This window comes from Gymnoscopelus microlampas (genome assembly GCF_963454915.1).
Source record: "Gymnoscopelus microlampas genome assembly, chromosome: 4".
Taxonomy (NCBI): Eukaryota; Metazoa; Chordata; class Actinopteri; order Myctophiformes; family Myctophidae; genus Gymnoscopelus; species Gymnoscopelus microlampas.
In genome coordinates, this window is record NC_139941.1 from 20,403,752 (window position 1) to 20,416,295 (window position 12,544).

Consider the following 12,544-nt stretch of genomic DNA (forward strand, 5'->3'; position numbering starts at 1 on the left):
TTCATACATTTCACTCAGTGAGAGTCAGTAACCGGTTCCAAACGCGCTCTGTAACGCACCACCCGGCTCGATCTCTCCCCCTCTCTCTCGATCGTCCTGTTATTGGATCTAAAAGCTCTGCATATTAATATACTTTATATACACCGGCACTGGGAACGATTTGAGTTAATATTTGCACACAAAAAAACGTTTCTTCCTCATTCCTTTGTGGGTGAGAAATGAATCGTATCACTCTCTCATTGTGGATTTTTCTACAGTGTGTAGTTGTCCTATTTGCATCTCAACCCGGGGAGAATGCAGCTGCTAAAGGTAAGGTTTTCATTCATTGCTAACGTGTCTTTTTATTTACCGTGCCTAAATTTAGGTATACCAAAACGCTCGCCCCAAAACACAGTGGCCCCGGGGGCAAATCCGGCGACCTCGGAAAGGTCGCCACCTGGTATTCCTAAACGGAACCTCAGTAAACTATGACTAAACCGAAAAGAATAGGGTTTTTTTGGGCGAGCGTTCCGGTTACCGTTAAAAGTCGATCTAGCCTACCACCGCACATCTGAAAGTAAGAGATTATGCGCGTTATTGCATTTACATTTTCTCTGTTAAAGTAAGCCTAATTGAACATAATCTCACATTAGCTACCACAGTGGACTGTTGTTGGTGATCCACGTCGTTAATCGGGTTGATTGCATCGCAGTTACAAGTGTGTAAGGGTAATATTAAGTGAGGCTGAAAAGCGGGGATGGATTTGAAGAGATTACGTGTCCTTTGGGGGAAGGCAAGGCAGGGACAAAGCCACGGTTTGTGTTCCACTTGGAGCCGCGTTCCGCTCAGTGTTCCGCGTTTTCCCAGGCACCGCTTCATTACACTGGCCAAGCCTGTTTGGTCTGTTAGAATGTAGCCTATAATCAAATTAACACATTTTGCGTTCTTGGATTTGTTGTGCCCACACGCATATGGGTCCTGGCGACCAACTTTCATTCATGTTTTAAACTCGCAGCAAGCCGTAAGGCCGATTAGCCTGCTTGATTGGATCGCGACGCATTGTGATCTTGTAGACTATTTTCAAATGGCCAAAATGTCTGTGTGTATATAGGGCTGAAGTGGTTAATGTATGTTCTGTAATAATCAAAATGTACTTAGTAACTAAAGTTTTCAAATGATTGTAGTGGAGTAAAGGTATAAAATTTGTCTCTGAGATGTAGTGAAATAGAAGTAAAAGTACTGAAAATTGGAAATACTCCAGTAAAGTAAAATAAATTACTCAAAATTGTACTTAAGTAGTACTTGAGTAAATGTACTTGGTTACTTTACACCACTGGTCAATCAGCCTAGTAAGAAGTACAACAAATTCATTTAGCCATATCAATCAACCCCTTTGGCCTGAGGAGGACTAGAAAGTTATGTCACCATGGGAGCACTGTCTGCAGCTGTGTCAGAGAAGCAAATTAAAGAAAGTGGTATAGATGACATTTTGGCTGCAGGCCCTGTGCAGAGCGCAGCCGCACACTCCACATTATTGTAGCAGATGTTCTTCAAGAAGTGTCTTTCTTTACCAAGTTCAAAGGGGGCCGCTCATGATTCTGACCTCCCATAGATCTCTTAAAAAGTGACCTTTTGTGACTGAAAGTTGCAACATTGAATGCGAGATTGACACATTAACAAAGGGCACAGTAGTTTATTGTAAATCAAAGATCAGCTGATTTTATAACCTCTGTTTTGTTCTATTGTATCAGGTACAGAGAATGGATTGGATCAGTTGTCAAGAGACAACAGTTCTCTTAATGATGACTTCATCAAGTTCAACATGCGAAAGAGTCTAGATCTGGAACAGGATGGCTGTTACCTTCAGCCTGGCAACAAGGAGCGTCTAGAGGAGTGTGGCTTTAATGCCACAGCCAAAACCATCCTCATTATCCACGGCTGGACGGTACGCTCATCAAAATGAACACGCACACATTTAAGACTAGAGCAAACTCATGGGCTTATTCATTTGTACTACTTTCCTCATCTAATTGCAAATTTATTTATTTCTGAGATCTAAGCATCTCTTGCATTGTGGGTCTTGCTGAGAAGCAGGTCTTTGATGATGTGTGTGTTTTGTTATTGGGGGCAGAAATGTTGATTCTTGGTCTGGATCTCTTTTGGTTGGAATGTATCATGTAGATGTCATGGTGCTGGAGAGAGGTCACCGTACTGTAAACTCCACTTTGTTCATTTAACTCTGAGAGTGTACAAGGGTCCATTTGGTTACATGTCTACACTCAGAGTTGCAAATGGATAAGTTTCATTTGACACTTGAAGCTTATACGGTGGTCCTTTTTATGAGGCTTTTAGTTCTAAGGAAAGATGAGTGACGCTCGTGGCCCTTCCTTTCAGATGAGCGGGATGTTTGAGAGTTGGATGAAAACGCTGGTTTCTGCGGTGATGCAGAGAGAACGCGAGGCGAATGTGATTGTCGTCGATTGGATATCGCTGGCTCATCAGCTCTACCCCGATGCAGTCAACCACACCCTTCGCGTGGGCCTCAACATCGCCAAAATGATCGACTGGCTCCAGGTATGTGCAGGGTTTTATTTGGGTTCATGAGCCTTGACCAGAGCATTGAACAGTGTGTTGTCAAAGGTGCACACGTAAATCCAACATGTTGCGATGAAACTGTGTAAAGACTGATGCATACACTAAAACAAATGTATAGCTTTTATGGCAAAAATGGGAGCTCAGTGTGTGGACATGTTTGGTGGTAGACGTACAGCTATCTGAAAATTCATATAAAGTGCTTTCTGTAACACTTCTCTCTCAAAGCATTTTATATAACACTTCTCCCACCTCTCATGCACTCTTAGAACAACAGAGGAACCACATGCTAACAGTTCCAGGTGTGCACACATTCAAAGTGGTAATTTAAGCATCAGGAACCTTCAAAAGGCAGCCTCAATACCAAGAATCTGAATCCTCAACTTTTGAAACTTAGCATGGTAATGTGTGCAGAAGAACCCCAAAAAGCAAAGTTTGTTGTTTACCCAGGGTGTCGGACTAAGCACGAAGCTTGTTTCCAGCCGGACCCTGCATGGAAGCCTTGCTCAAGGGCTATTCAGCGGTGATTCATGATCGATGTGATGAATTGGGGAATCGAACTAGGGACCTTCCGGTATCAAGGCCGCCCCTCTAACCACTAGGCCACCGCTGCCACCTCCCCCCCCATTATTCTGTCTTGTATGAATATTTTTCACATGAATGACCTCTGTTATTGTGCCACTCCATATGCCTTTAGTTGAGTGCCCATTGGAGTGCGGAAAGGTGGCTGTTTATCAGTATTGGGGCAAAGCCAACTATCTCATTCAGGGAAATCAAGCTAGGGCATGAATTGCTAGAGAAGAGTAACTCGGGCATACTGCCACATAGTTCTAGGCATAGACAATAACTGTATTTCATGGAGATGAACTGGGGCAGATGACGGAGGTGCCAGTGCATGGAAAGGAGTGTGAATGTATTCTCTACTCATTACCAGAGTGGGGATTGGCTGGATTTAGCATGCACTACTGATTGTCATTGGCTGAAATCCAGGACTTGTTCGGTTGTAGTTGGGCGTTTGTGGTGGCAGCTGCTGATGTTATTTTTTTGATCACTTCTTTCAAAACAGGATGAGCAGCAGCTGCCGTTGGAGAAGGTGCACTTGATTGGCTACAGTTTGGGGGCACATGTTGCAGGCTATGCAGGAACACATGTACGAGGGAACGTTGGTAGAATCACTGGTAAGTGGGCGGGAATTGACATGACTTGAACTTTTGCTCCCCAGAGGAAATCTCACAATGGTGTTGCCATGATGGTGATTCAAAAAATGTCCCTAATGACTAGTTTCTTGCACTTGCAGGTCTCGACCCTGCAGGGCCTATGTTTGAAGGTGTCGAAGAGGAGAAACGCCTCTCTCCAGACGATGCTGATTTTGTCGACGTCCTGCACACCTACACCCGAGAGGCTTTGGGCGTGAGCATTGGGATCCAGCAACCAATAGGAGACATTGATATCTACCCCAATGGAGGCGACGTTCAGCCAGGCTGTGCACTCGGGGATGTGCTGGCTATTGCTGGAAGTAAGTACTTAAAACTATCTAGACGTGACTTATAGCTGTACAGTAATTTAGTAGCAAGGTACCCTTTTTTGGGGGTGTTATTGTTTTTGAATTTACGTAAGCAACACATTGAGAACTTTTACTTTATTTAAAGTGCATGTGTGTTCATGTTGAGCTGTTGGGAAAACTACAGTTTGCCTACAATTCTAAATTTCTCTCAATCCCCTCAAGATTTCATGGAGGTAATGAAGTGTGAGCATGAGCGTGCTGTGCACTTGTTCGTGGACTCCCTGATGAACAAGGACCACATGAGCTTTGCCTACCAGTGCACTGGGCCGGACCGCTTCAAGAAAGGCATCTGCCTCAGCTGCCGCAAAAACCGCTGCAACAACATCGGCTACAATGCCAAGAAGATGCGCAAGAGACGTAGCAATAGCAAGATGTACCTGAAGACACGTGCCGACACACCCTTTGGAGGTGAGTTGAACTGAGATGACAGGTTTTATCTTTCTTCCGGTGGTGACAAACGGACTGAAACGGATAAGCCGTTCTGTACTCGTGTCAAGTTCGTGATCACTCGAGCCTCGAGGGTCTTATCTTTATACATTTACAGTAGTAATGTCTGTTATCTCATGTTTATGTCGAATGTGTCTGGTTGCAAACTATTTGTACTGGACACTGGGCTAGCTCCTGTTCCTAGTGGTGGATGGCAGAGTAATTCTACTTTTTGTTTTCAAGGTTGCCGCTGTTGAATCTTTGCCTTATCTATTCTTTCTGTTTTAAAGGATACCACTACCAGATGAAAATGCACGTGTTCAACAGGAAACAGTTTGACAACGCCGACCCCACCTTCCACGTCAGGTTGCATGGAGAACACAATGATACCGAAAACATGTTTGTTGATGTGTAAGTACTTGATCTGCATGTCCTACTGTAGGGCAGTCTGGGTTCCAAATGGACCCTTACAAAAATGGACCCTTAAGGGGACCTCCTTACAGGTCCATTTGGTTCAATGTATGTAGGCATGCTAACCGTTCTATTTGGTAGCCTTTATACAGGTGAATTAAATAATTCTTTGTAGATGGACTTTGAAGTGTATTTGAGGTTCTGTGTGTGTGTGATCATGATGTGGCTTTAATCTTCTTCCTCTCAATGCTCAGGCCTGATAGTGTTGGCTTGAACCTGACCAACACGTTCCTGGTGTTTACTGAGGACGAAATCGGGGACCTGCTGAAGATCAGCTTGAGCTGGGAGGGAGCCGCTGACTCCTGGAATGCCGTCTGGAAGAACATCAAGCAGAGTTTGTGGTCCTGGCAAACTGCGCCCGCCAAACCGGTGCTAGAAGTACGGCGGATTCGCGTGAAAGCTGGAGAAACGCAAAAAAAGTAAGCGATGGCACCCCGACAGATGAATGGCACATAACTTGGCATAATTGTTCAAGGTTCATCTGCAATGTTACCTTTTTGTCTGACTGTATTGCTCATGTTGTCATAGGTTTACATTCTGTGCCCAAGACCCTTTAAAGACTGAGATATCACCAGGAGAGTCTGTGACTTATGTAAAATGCCGCGATGGATGGGAAGTGAAACCAAGAAAAAGGTATGGAATATTACTGTTGGCTTGTGAAGTAATGCAGAATGGATGTACTGTAACAAATGAAAATGTTGTTTATTTTTAGAATAATGTAACGGCCCGGGGAACAGCAATCTAAGCCTAATTTATGCTCCATCTTACAACCGTGTCACTTATAGAAAACCTTGAAATATTAGGCTTGATTAAAATAACTTCTCGTGTGTTCTAACTTCTAACAAATGTATTTGCTTGACAGAATACCCATGTAAGGATACCTCAAACAAGCACAGCACTGTCACTATGGGGACCCAACACGTTATAGTGAGGAGTACTGCCTTTTCTTCATTCGAGCACTTTTCATAGGAGGTGGATTGGTCAGCACGCGACGGGAGAGGCTTAAACGAGGTCTCAAACACTGAATACATGTGGATGGTTTCCATTGGTCTCTGGTCAGAATGGCCCTGGACTCTGTCCAATAGAACAGCTGCTGGACAGTGTGCGGGCTGGCAGCGGAGGCAGGCCTAAGCGTGTTACACATTCATAGAGGATTCAGAGAACTTTTCCTTATGTGGACTAGTGAAGTAGTATACAGTTATGTGTCATTGGATGTTCACCAGCAAGTCTAGTCGCTTTACTGTACATTTTTGTTTTTTTATTTTATTTATGAAGAACAGAAGCACTGCAAGACCAAGCTTATTTATCGACCTGAAGCACACCTTGCTGCAGTATTGTATGTGTGTGTTTGTGTGTAAAAGTATGTGTGTGCTTGCGTGCGTGTGTATGTGTGAGAGACCAAGAAGTGTGCCTTTCTGCTGTGTGAGATTATTGTGATACACTGTATAACCGAAGGAGATGAGTGAGCTTTTTGCACATGATCTTTCAGAGGCTCAGTGCAAAATGTCATTGTTACTGCACCTAGTAAATGTAAATTGTGTGTTTTATGTACATAATGTAAATAACTTTTTGGAAAATAATAAAATTCACCTGTTATTTGTAATAAATCTTGTTTATGTGTTCAAGTATGTTGACGCATTTCCACATTGATCTGATTAAATGGTAGCATGTAACAAATCAGGTTATGGTCAACTAAGAATCTCAACTCGTTTCCCTGAATACTGCTGTTTCCCACCATGGTCCACGTTGGTATGCCCACAATTTCGGGGAAGTACCCCGAACAAAATGAGGAAGTTGGTTTGACATTGCCACATCAAACCTAACTAAAATCTGGCAATCATACCCATCCACATTATTAACCAAATGTTTCACAAAGTTCTTACTCATAAGCTTATAGTATGCCTTATCTCCAGACAAAGAAAGCCACTCTGATATACCAGTAAATGTGTAAAGGAACTGGAATCCAATAAACATTCCTGGGTTTATGGCACATTTCCCTCTGTGCATGAAGGAGCATAACATAAAGAATGTTCCCCGGATGCTTTTTGGCTGGATCCAGCGGGGGCCAGCCCTACATACAGTGTGTGTGTGTGTGTATGTATATATATATATATATATATAGCCAGATCACAATACTGAAATTTTGACTGCTCTGTTAATAAACAAACAGCAGTGATGTACGTTCAGAAATTGACGTTATGTGAAGTACACAAGATGGTCACCTATTTAGTCAGGTCGCCAATTTCACCATGCTGAAGGAGGAAAGGAGGCAGAAATGTGAGTATTGGGATCTGGCTACTGAGTGATGGAAGTTACATCTTTGTTCACAGTCGGCAGGCCTAACATGTGAAAATGTACATGGATAGAAAACACCCCAAAGGAGTGGGACTGGGGAGTGGGGAGTATATAATTTATATTATTTTGTCAGAGAATCTGTTCAGGAAGATAAAAGAAGACAATGCACGTTATTTCTGAGCTCTTGTTCTTCGATATGCACAACACTGTATCATTTTATTGAGGTATCTAAAGAGCACAGAGGAAGTTTCTTACTTGGCAGTATGGACTGAGAATTGGTTGACATTCCGTCACCAATTGACAGTCTCGCAATGACAGGCAATTACCGCACAGTCAGAAACATACTCATATTTTAAACTTATTTTACAAATGTTGCAATCTTCCAATGGCAGTGTTAATTCAAATGCTTGTCGAATATGGCTTGGCTCTCATTGACTTAAATGCTTTCCATTAAATGTCCAGCTCTAGTTTGCCTCCCATTGCGACTAATCTGCCAGGCCAGCTGTAATTGCCAGATCAAGAAATTGTCGTTTAAGTCCTTCTTTACATAGCCTTGCTACACATGGGGAAAAACAGGCACGCCACCTTCCTTATTCTCAATTCTAAGCAAATCATTTGAGGAACTTCTTTGGGAAATGGGTAGTGAAATGTTGAACTGAAACACTGCAGGGGCTCAAATTGAGAATTTAGCCAGACAGTGGTGTTTTCCAGGAATACAACCTGCAAGATATTTCTCCTACATAAAGGAAAAAATAAAGATTGATGAATAGACTTATACAGAAAATATTTAGTAAATACTAAGGTGATTGAACTGTAATCAAGACAAAACACTCAAACGTGAAACTCCTATAAGCACAAAGGAATGCCTGCTGATCTAATCGCAGGCAGTGCCATTGTAAAGGTTAAAGAGGGCTTGTGACTAGTCTGGATTTGGAAAGTCTTCCCTCAGCAACTCCCGTCAAAATGCTCTTGAATTATGAACTTAATCTCTAAATGCCCCCAGAGAATTATTCTGTGACCTTTAAAAGAACACTGGTTGTACTGGTTTATACTGGTTCTACTTGTTATCCTGGTATAAGGGAATGTCTGCCTGTATGAGTGTGAAGCAAAGTGAAAAAAACTATAACCCATTAGAAAAGATTCACTCAATAACTAAAAAACATGACTTCAAATGTATAAATCTTAAAAGGGGATCATTTCTAAATCTTTTTTGTTTATTAAAATAGAATATCAACGCCACTCAGAGAACAAGAATGAAAACATTCAAGAGAAATATAATAAAACTAAAAAATATATATATATATATTAGTTCAAAAAAATAAAAATAAAAATGTATGTATGTATGTATGTATATATATACACACTGTCTGCATCATCTTGTCTATGAATCCATCACTCCAAATGTTGCTGTTTTCCTACTTTTGCACAAGTTTTCCATTGAGAAGCTGACAAATACAAGGATAGAGAGGAACGTGTGTATACACGTTGGTTTTCCCCTTCAGGGTTTGTGTTGTTCGCTGCAGCAGAATGATATGTAAGCTATCTTAATATATACTAGCATGAGCATTATTAAGATTGTATGCGTGATGCGTGGTACTGCATCTAGTTTACTTGCTATCTACTAGTCCTATTTCTGTGATTCTGGATGATATATGGTAAATGGTGCATTTAACAGGCACAGGTCAGTGTGCACGTGGCTGGGCTGTCCTAGATGCTTCATCCACATGGTCAGTGAGTGTGAGGCCATGTGTGGAAAATACGCAAGACACAGGTGTCACAATGAACATACAATACATAACATGAAGGGGCCAAATAAACAAGCACCCCACTTTGACATCTTTACTGTATGTACTGTACATTCTTATGATAGCACGCTGTCTTTGTTCACTGCCGGTTATAATTACACTGCTCTCATGTGTGGTAGTGTGGAGGGTGGTTGTGGGTGGCAGTGAGGTTGGGTCCGTGCACAGAATTTTCCACGGGCACACACACTGAACAGTACATTGTCACCTTTGAGTACTCTGTGTTGTCCCTCCTCTCTGTCCATGCTTTCCTGTTGGTCAACCCATCTAAGACCAGCAAAGAAAAACAAAATGACTACCAGCTTGAGAGATGTCTCAGTGTTTACTCATTTGGTGTGCCTCATGGCCGCAAATGTCTGGCTCAAATTAAAGCAGAGGCGTCATTTCAGACAAAATTAGAGGGTGTCAAAAAATGACATCACCCCTATTTAAAAAATTGCAAAAATGTCAGATGTACAAGCTCCCATCGCGTCGCAATGCATGTATTGTGAGCTTGTAGATCTGCTATTTCCACTATTAAATAAAAAATACGTTTTATTTTTATGTTTGGCTATAATGACATGTCTACGGCCAATGTCAGGTTGAAAGTGTCTAATGAATGTATGGTTGCAGACAAGAAAACACATAATAGCGTGTGGCAAATGGAAGGACATGGACTGAGATTCACCAATCTAAAATCTGATTAATCTGCAAAAGATGTTCAGAGGTGGCAAAAAACTGAATTTGAGGTTATAATGCAAATGCTAAGGGGTGGCAATTGCCATCCCCTGGGACCCCAAATGATGCCCCTGCTCAAAAGGACTAATGGTACAAGTGAACAGTTTCTGCACATGTTATAACCTAGCTCTCTTGACCTCACATTACAACGCAAAATGAAGTACTTTTTAGGGAGTACTACACAATGATAAATACATTGATTACAGACACCAGGGCTGCTGAGTACAGATGGACCTGCAATGTATTATTTAAAGTCATACTGTGTAACTTGTAAAACTAAGTTATTTTTTATATAATCTTTCACTGGTATATTTTTCACCATTCCACATAAAAAACATGAAACACTAATTTGTATTCGCGAATGTCAGCCCGACACTTATTTATGCATTTTAGCGATAATAAATACTGTTTGTGACAGCTTATCCATGGGCGCTTTGACCCTGCAGCATTCCTTTTTGAGTGCTCCTTCCGTATAGACGAACGCTATAATAACGGAGCTACGAGAGGAGTGGCCAAAGAAAATGGATGTTACACAGTATGTTTTTATGATTTCTAGCAGCGCCCTTTTATCAATTATGTTTGAAGGGCAAGTACCTACCTGTGTCACAATTATAGTGCTCTTGTGAGAGAGAGCCATTAGTCTATGATTTGTCTAATCTAGCAAGTATACAGGGGAACACGAGAAGGATGGAGCAAGCTGGAGTATTTGTCCTCCAACAGTGATTCAGCACAGTTCCCACACATGCTGGACCGTGGACCACTGACTATGTCATGTTCTCTCCCCATATGGCCTCACACCCTTTTAGCCCCCTGAGGCTAATTCCTCCTATCAGACCACATCCAGCCATGACCACACCCCCCAGGGGTCATCAGAGGCCTTGCCTCTTGATCACAAGCACAACTGGAGAGAGGCGGGAACCAATGGCAGGACAGCAGCCCAGCACCCGATCCTATTGAGGTGCTGCAGATTGTGTTCTGACGAATGTGATACATCAGCAGGTGTTGTGAGAGGTTATCCTTCTTTCATAGAGTTCCCAGAGACCATGGGGGTCATCACGAGTTTTGGAGTGTTTTCTCAAAAAGTATAAAACACCACAGTATGACTGTGGGATGAACAATGAATGCAGAAAACAAGTGATTACTTGTGTGTAAGATGATGCCCTGTATAGAAAACAAATTATAAGCCTAGTTGTTAGCAAGAAAGTCTTTATATAAAGAAATAAATCCAATCCTGGTTCTGACGCCTTCTTAAATCTGCCGACCACTGACAGAATTCTTCTCAAGCGGTTGTTTCTGGATCAAACTAATACCTTATTTCAAGGTGGTAGTCGTGCTTTAATACATGATATCATGTGGCGAAGTATGTTAGACACACTGATCGGTGGTAAAGTAGTTGTGCCTCAAATACAGGGATCAGGCCATAGTTATACTCAAGAGAGGAGAGAAGCTACTTGTGTCATGAGGACCAAGCTGTTCCCAAAACAATAGATACCAGGGTTGAGCCATGGCATCTTGACGCTTATAATATGCAGAATGTCAGAACATATCATAAGGCAAGGGTGAACAACATGATAACAATATCACAATAAGATGTCATTCTACCACAATTCATCCACATCGTCCGACAAAGGTCGGAAAAGCAACCAAATTTACATTCTGTCTTTCTCAGTGACATTGGATCTTGTCACCTTAACGCCCTTTCCAGGACATTATGGAGTCAATTTCTTTGAGACTCTCATACGGGCATTTGGGGGGCGAGGCCAAATCCAATGCATATAAATCCATGCAAGAAGCACCCTTGTCTTATTTGTTTGCACCTCCAACACGCACACATGGTGGTGATTCCCTTCCCCTCTTTGCACATAGTAGCATGCGACGTCACTGTGGCTAAAAGAATAGCATGTTCAACCCAGACTGTAATGAGAAACGCATCACATCTTATCACATGACAGCTGTCTTCATACCACAGTTACCAAAACAGTAACCGCCCCATACTTTTATATCCTCACAAAGCTAGGCATTGAGTAGAAAGGAAACAATGACACAACTTAAGCTCTGTATGAAATTTAAGACAATTAAATAGTTTCCTGTTACAAGATGTCAACGTCTAGCAGTGGAAATGTACTCTGTAGCTCCTATTAGCAAAGGTTGTGATTTAACAGGTTTCAGCAGTGTCAGTGATGTTGGATCTTCTATGGTAGAATATATGACTCATTTGTCAATCATGGTTATGGGACACACATTAAATATTTGACAGAAATTGACACAGCATGTTTTAGATGAGCAGCATTGCGCCATTGACCCTGACGAATTGTGGTAGGCTACCTGCTCAAAAAGGTCATTGTTGAAAACAAAGATCTACTGAGAGGTCTAGTTCTTTTTTAAAGATACTTATGATTCTATAAAAGGGAATATCCATTAAAATGTTGTCTATAGGTCAAAACATCTTATCTTATAACACGTTTTCTTTTCTTTATCCTATTCACAAACACAAGCACACGCACACACGGACTCACACCACCACCATACTTCTCCCTCAGTACACATTCAAAAGGGCACTCCCACAGTATCACAGTGATGGTCACTGTTAACAGAACAATATTAGACTCAAACACTCCACTCATTCACTCCACACCAGTACAGTACGTACACACACACACACACACACACACACACACACACACACACACACACACAC

At 41.9% G+C, this 12,544-nt stretch overlaps 1 protein-coding gene across 2 annotated transcripts; it reads left to right on the forward strand.

Moving 5' to 3' along the window:
• On the forward strand, positions 1–6,660 carry lipg (lipase, endothelial). 2 transcript variants are annotated; one of them, XM_084054912.1, is made up of 10 exons: positions 1–309; positions 1,731–1,924; positions 2,374–2,553; positions 3,638–3,749; positions 3,869–4,087; positions 4,298–4,543; positions 4,852–4,972; positions 5,227–5,451; positions 5,561–5,665; positions 5,895–6,660. In XM_084054912.1, the coding sequence occupies exons 1-10, from the start codon at positions 219–221 to the stop codon at positions 5,905–5,907; spliced, it is 1,506 nt and encodes a 501-aa protein (XP_083911038.1). In that variant the 5' UTR covers positions 1–218; the 3' UTR covers positions 5,908–6,660. The 2 variants fall into 2 exon arrangements, with proteins under 2 accessions (XP_083911038.1, XP_083911039.1); XM_084054913.1 differs by having other exon boundaries at positions 194–333; positions 1,764–1,924.
• The last annotated feature ends 5,884 nt before the right edge of the window (positions 6,661–12,544 follow it).

Coding starts and splice junctions, on each gene's coding strand:
- lipg (XM_084054912.1), top strand. CDS start 219: ATGAATCGTATCACTCTCTCATTGTGGATTTTTCTACAGTGTGTAGTT. Junction 2,554..3,637: donor AAATGATCGACTGGCTCCAG/GTATGTGCAGGG, acceptor CTTTCAAAACAG/GATGAGCAGCAGCTGCCGTT. Junction 4,088..4,297: donor TGTGCTGGCTATTGCTGGAA/GTAAGTACTTAA, acceptor AATCCCCTCAAG/ATTTCATGGAGGTAATGAAG.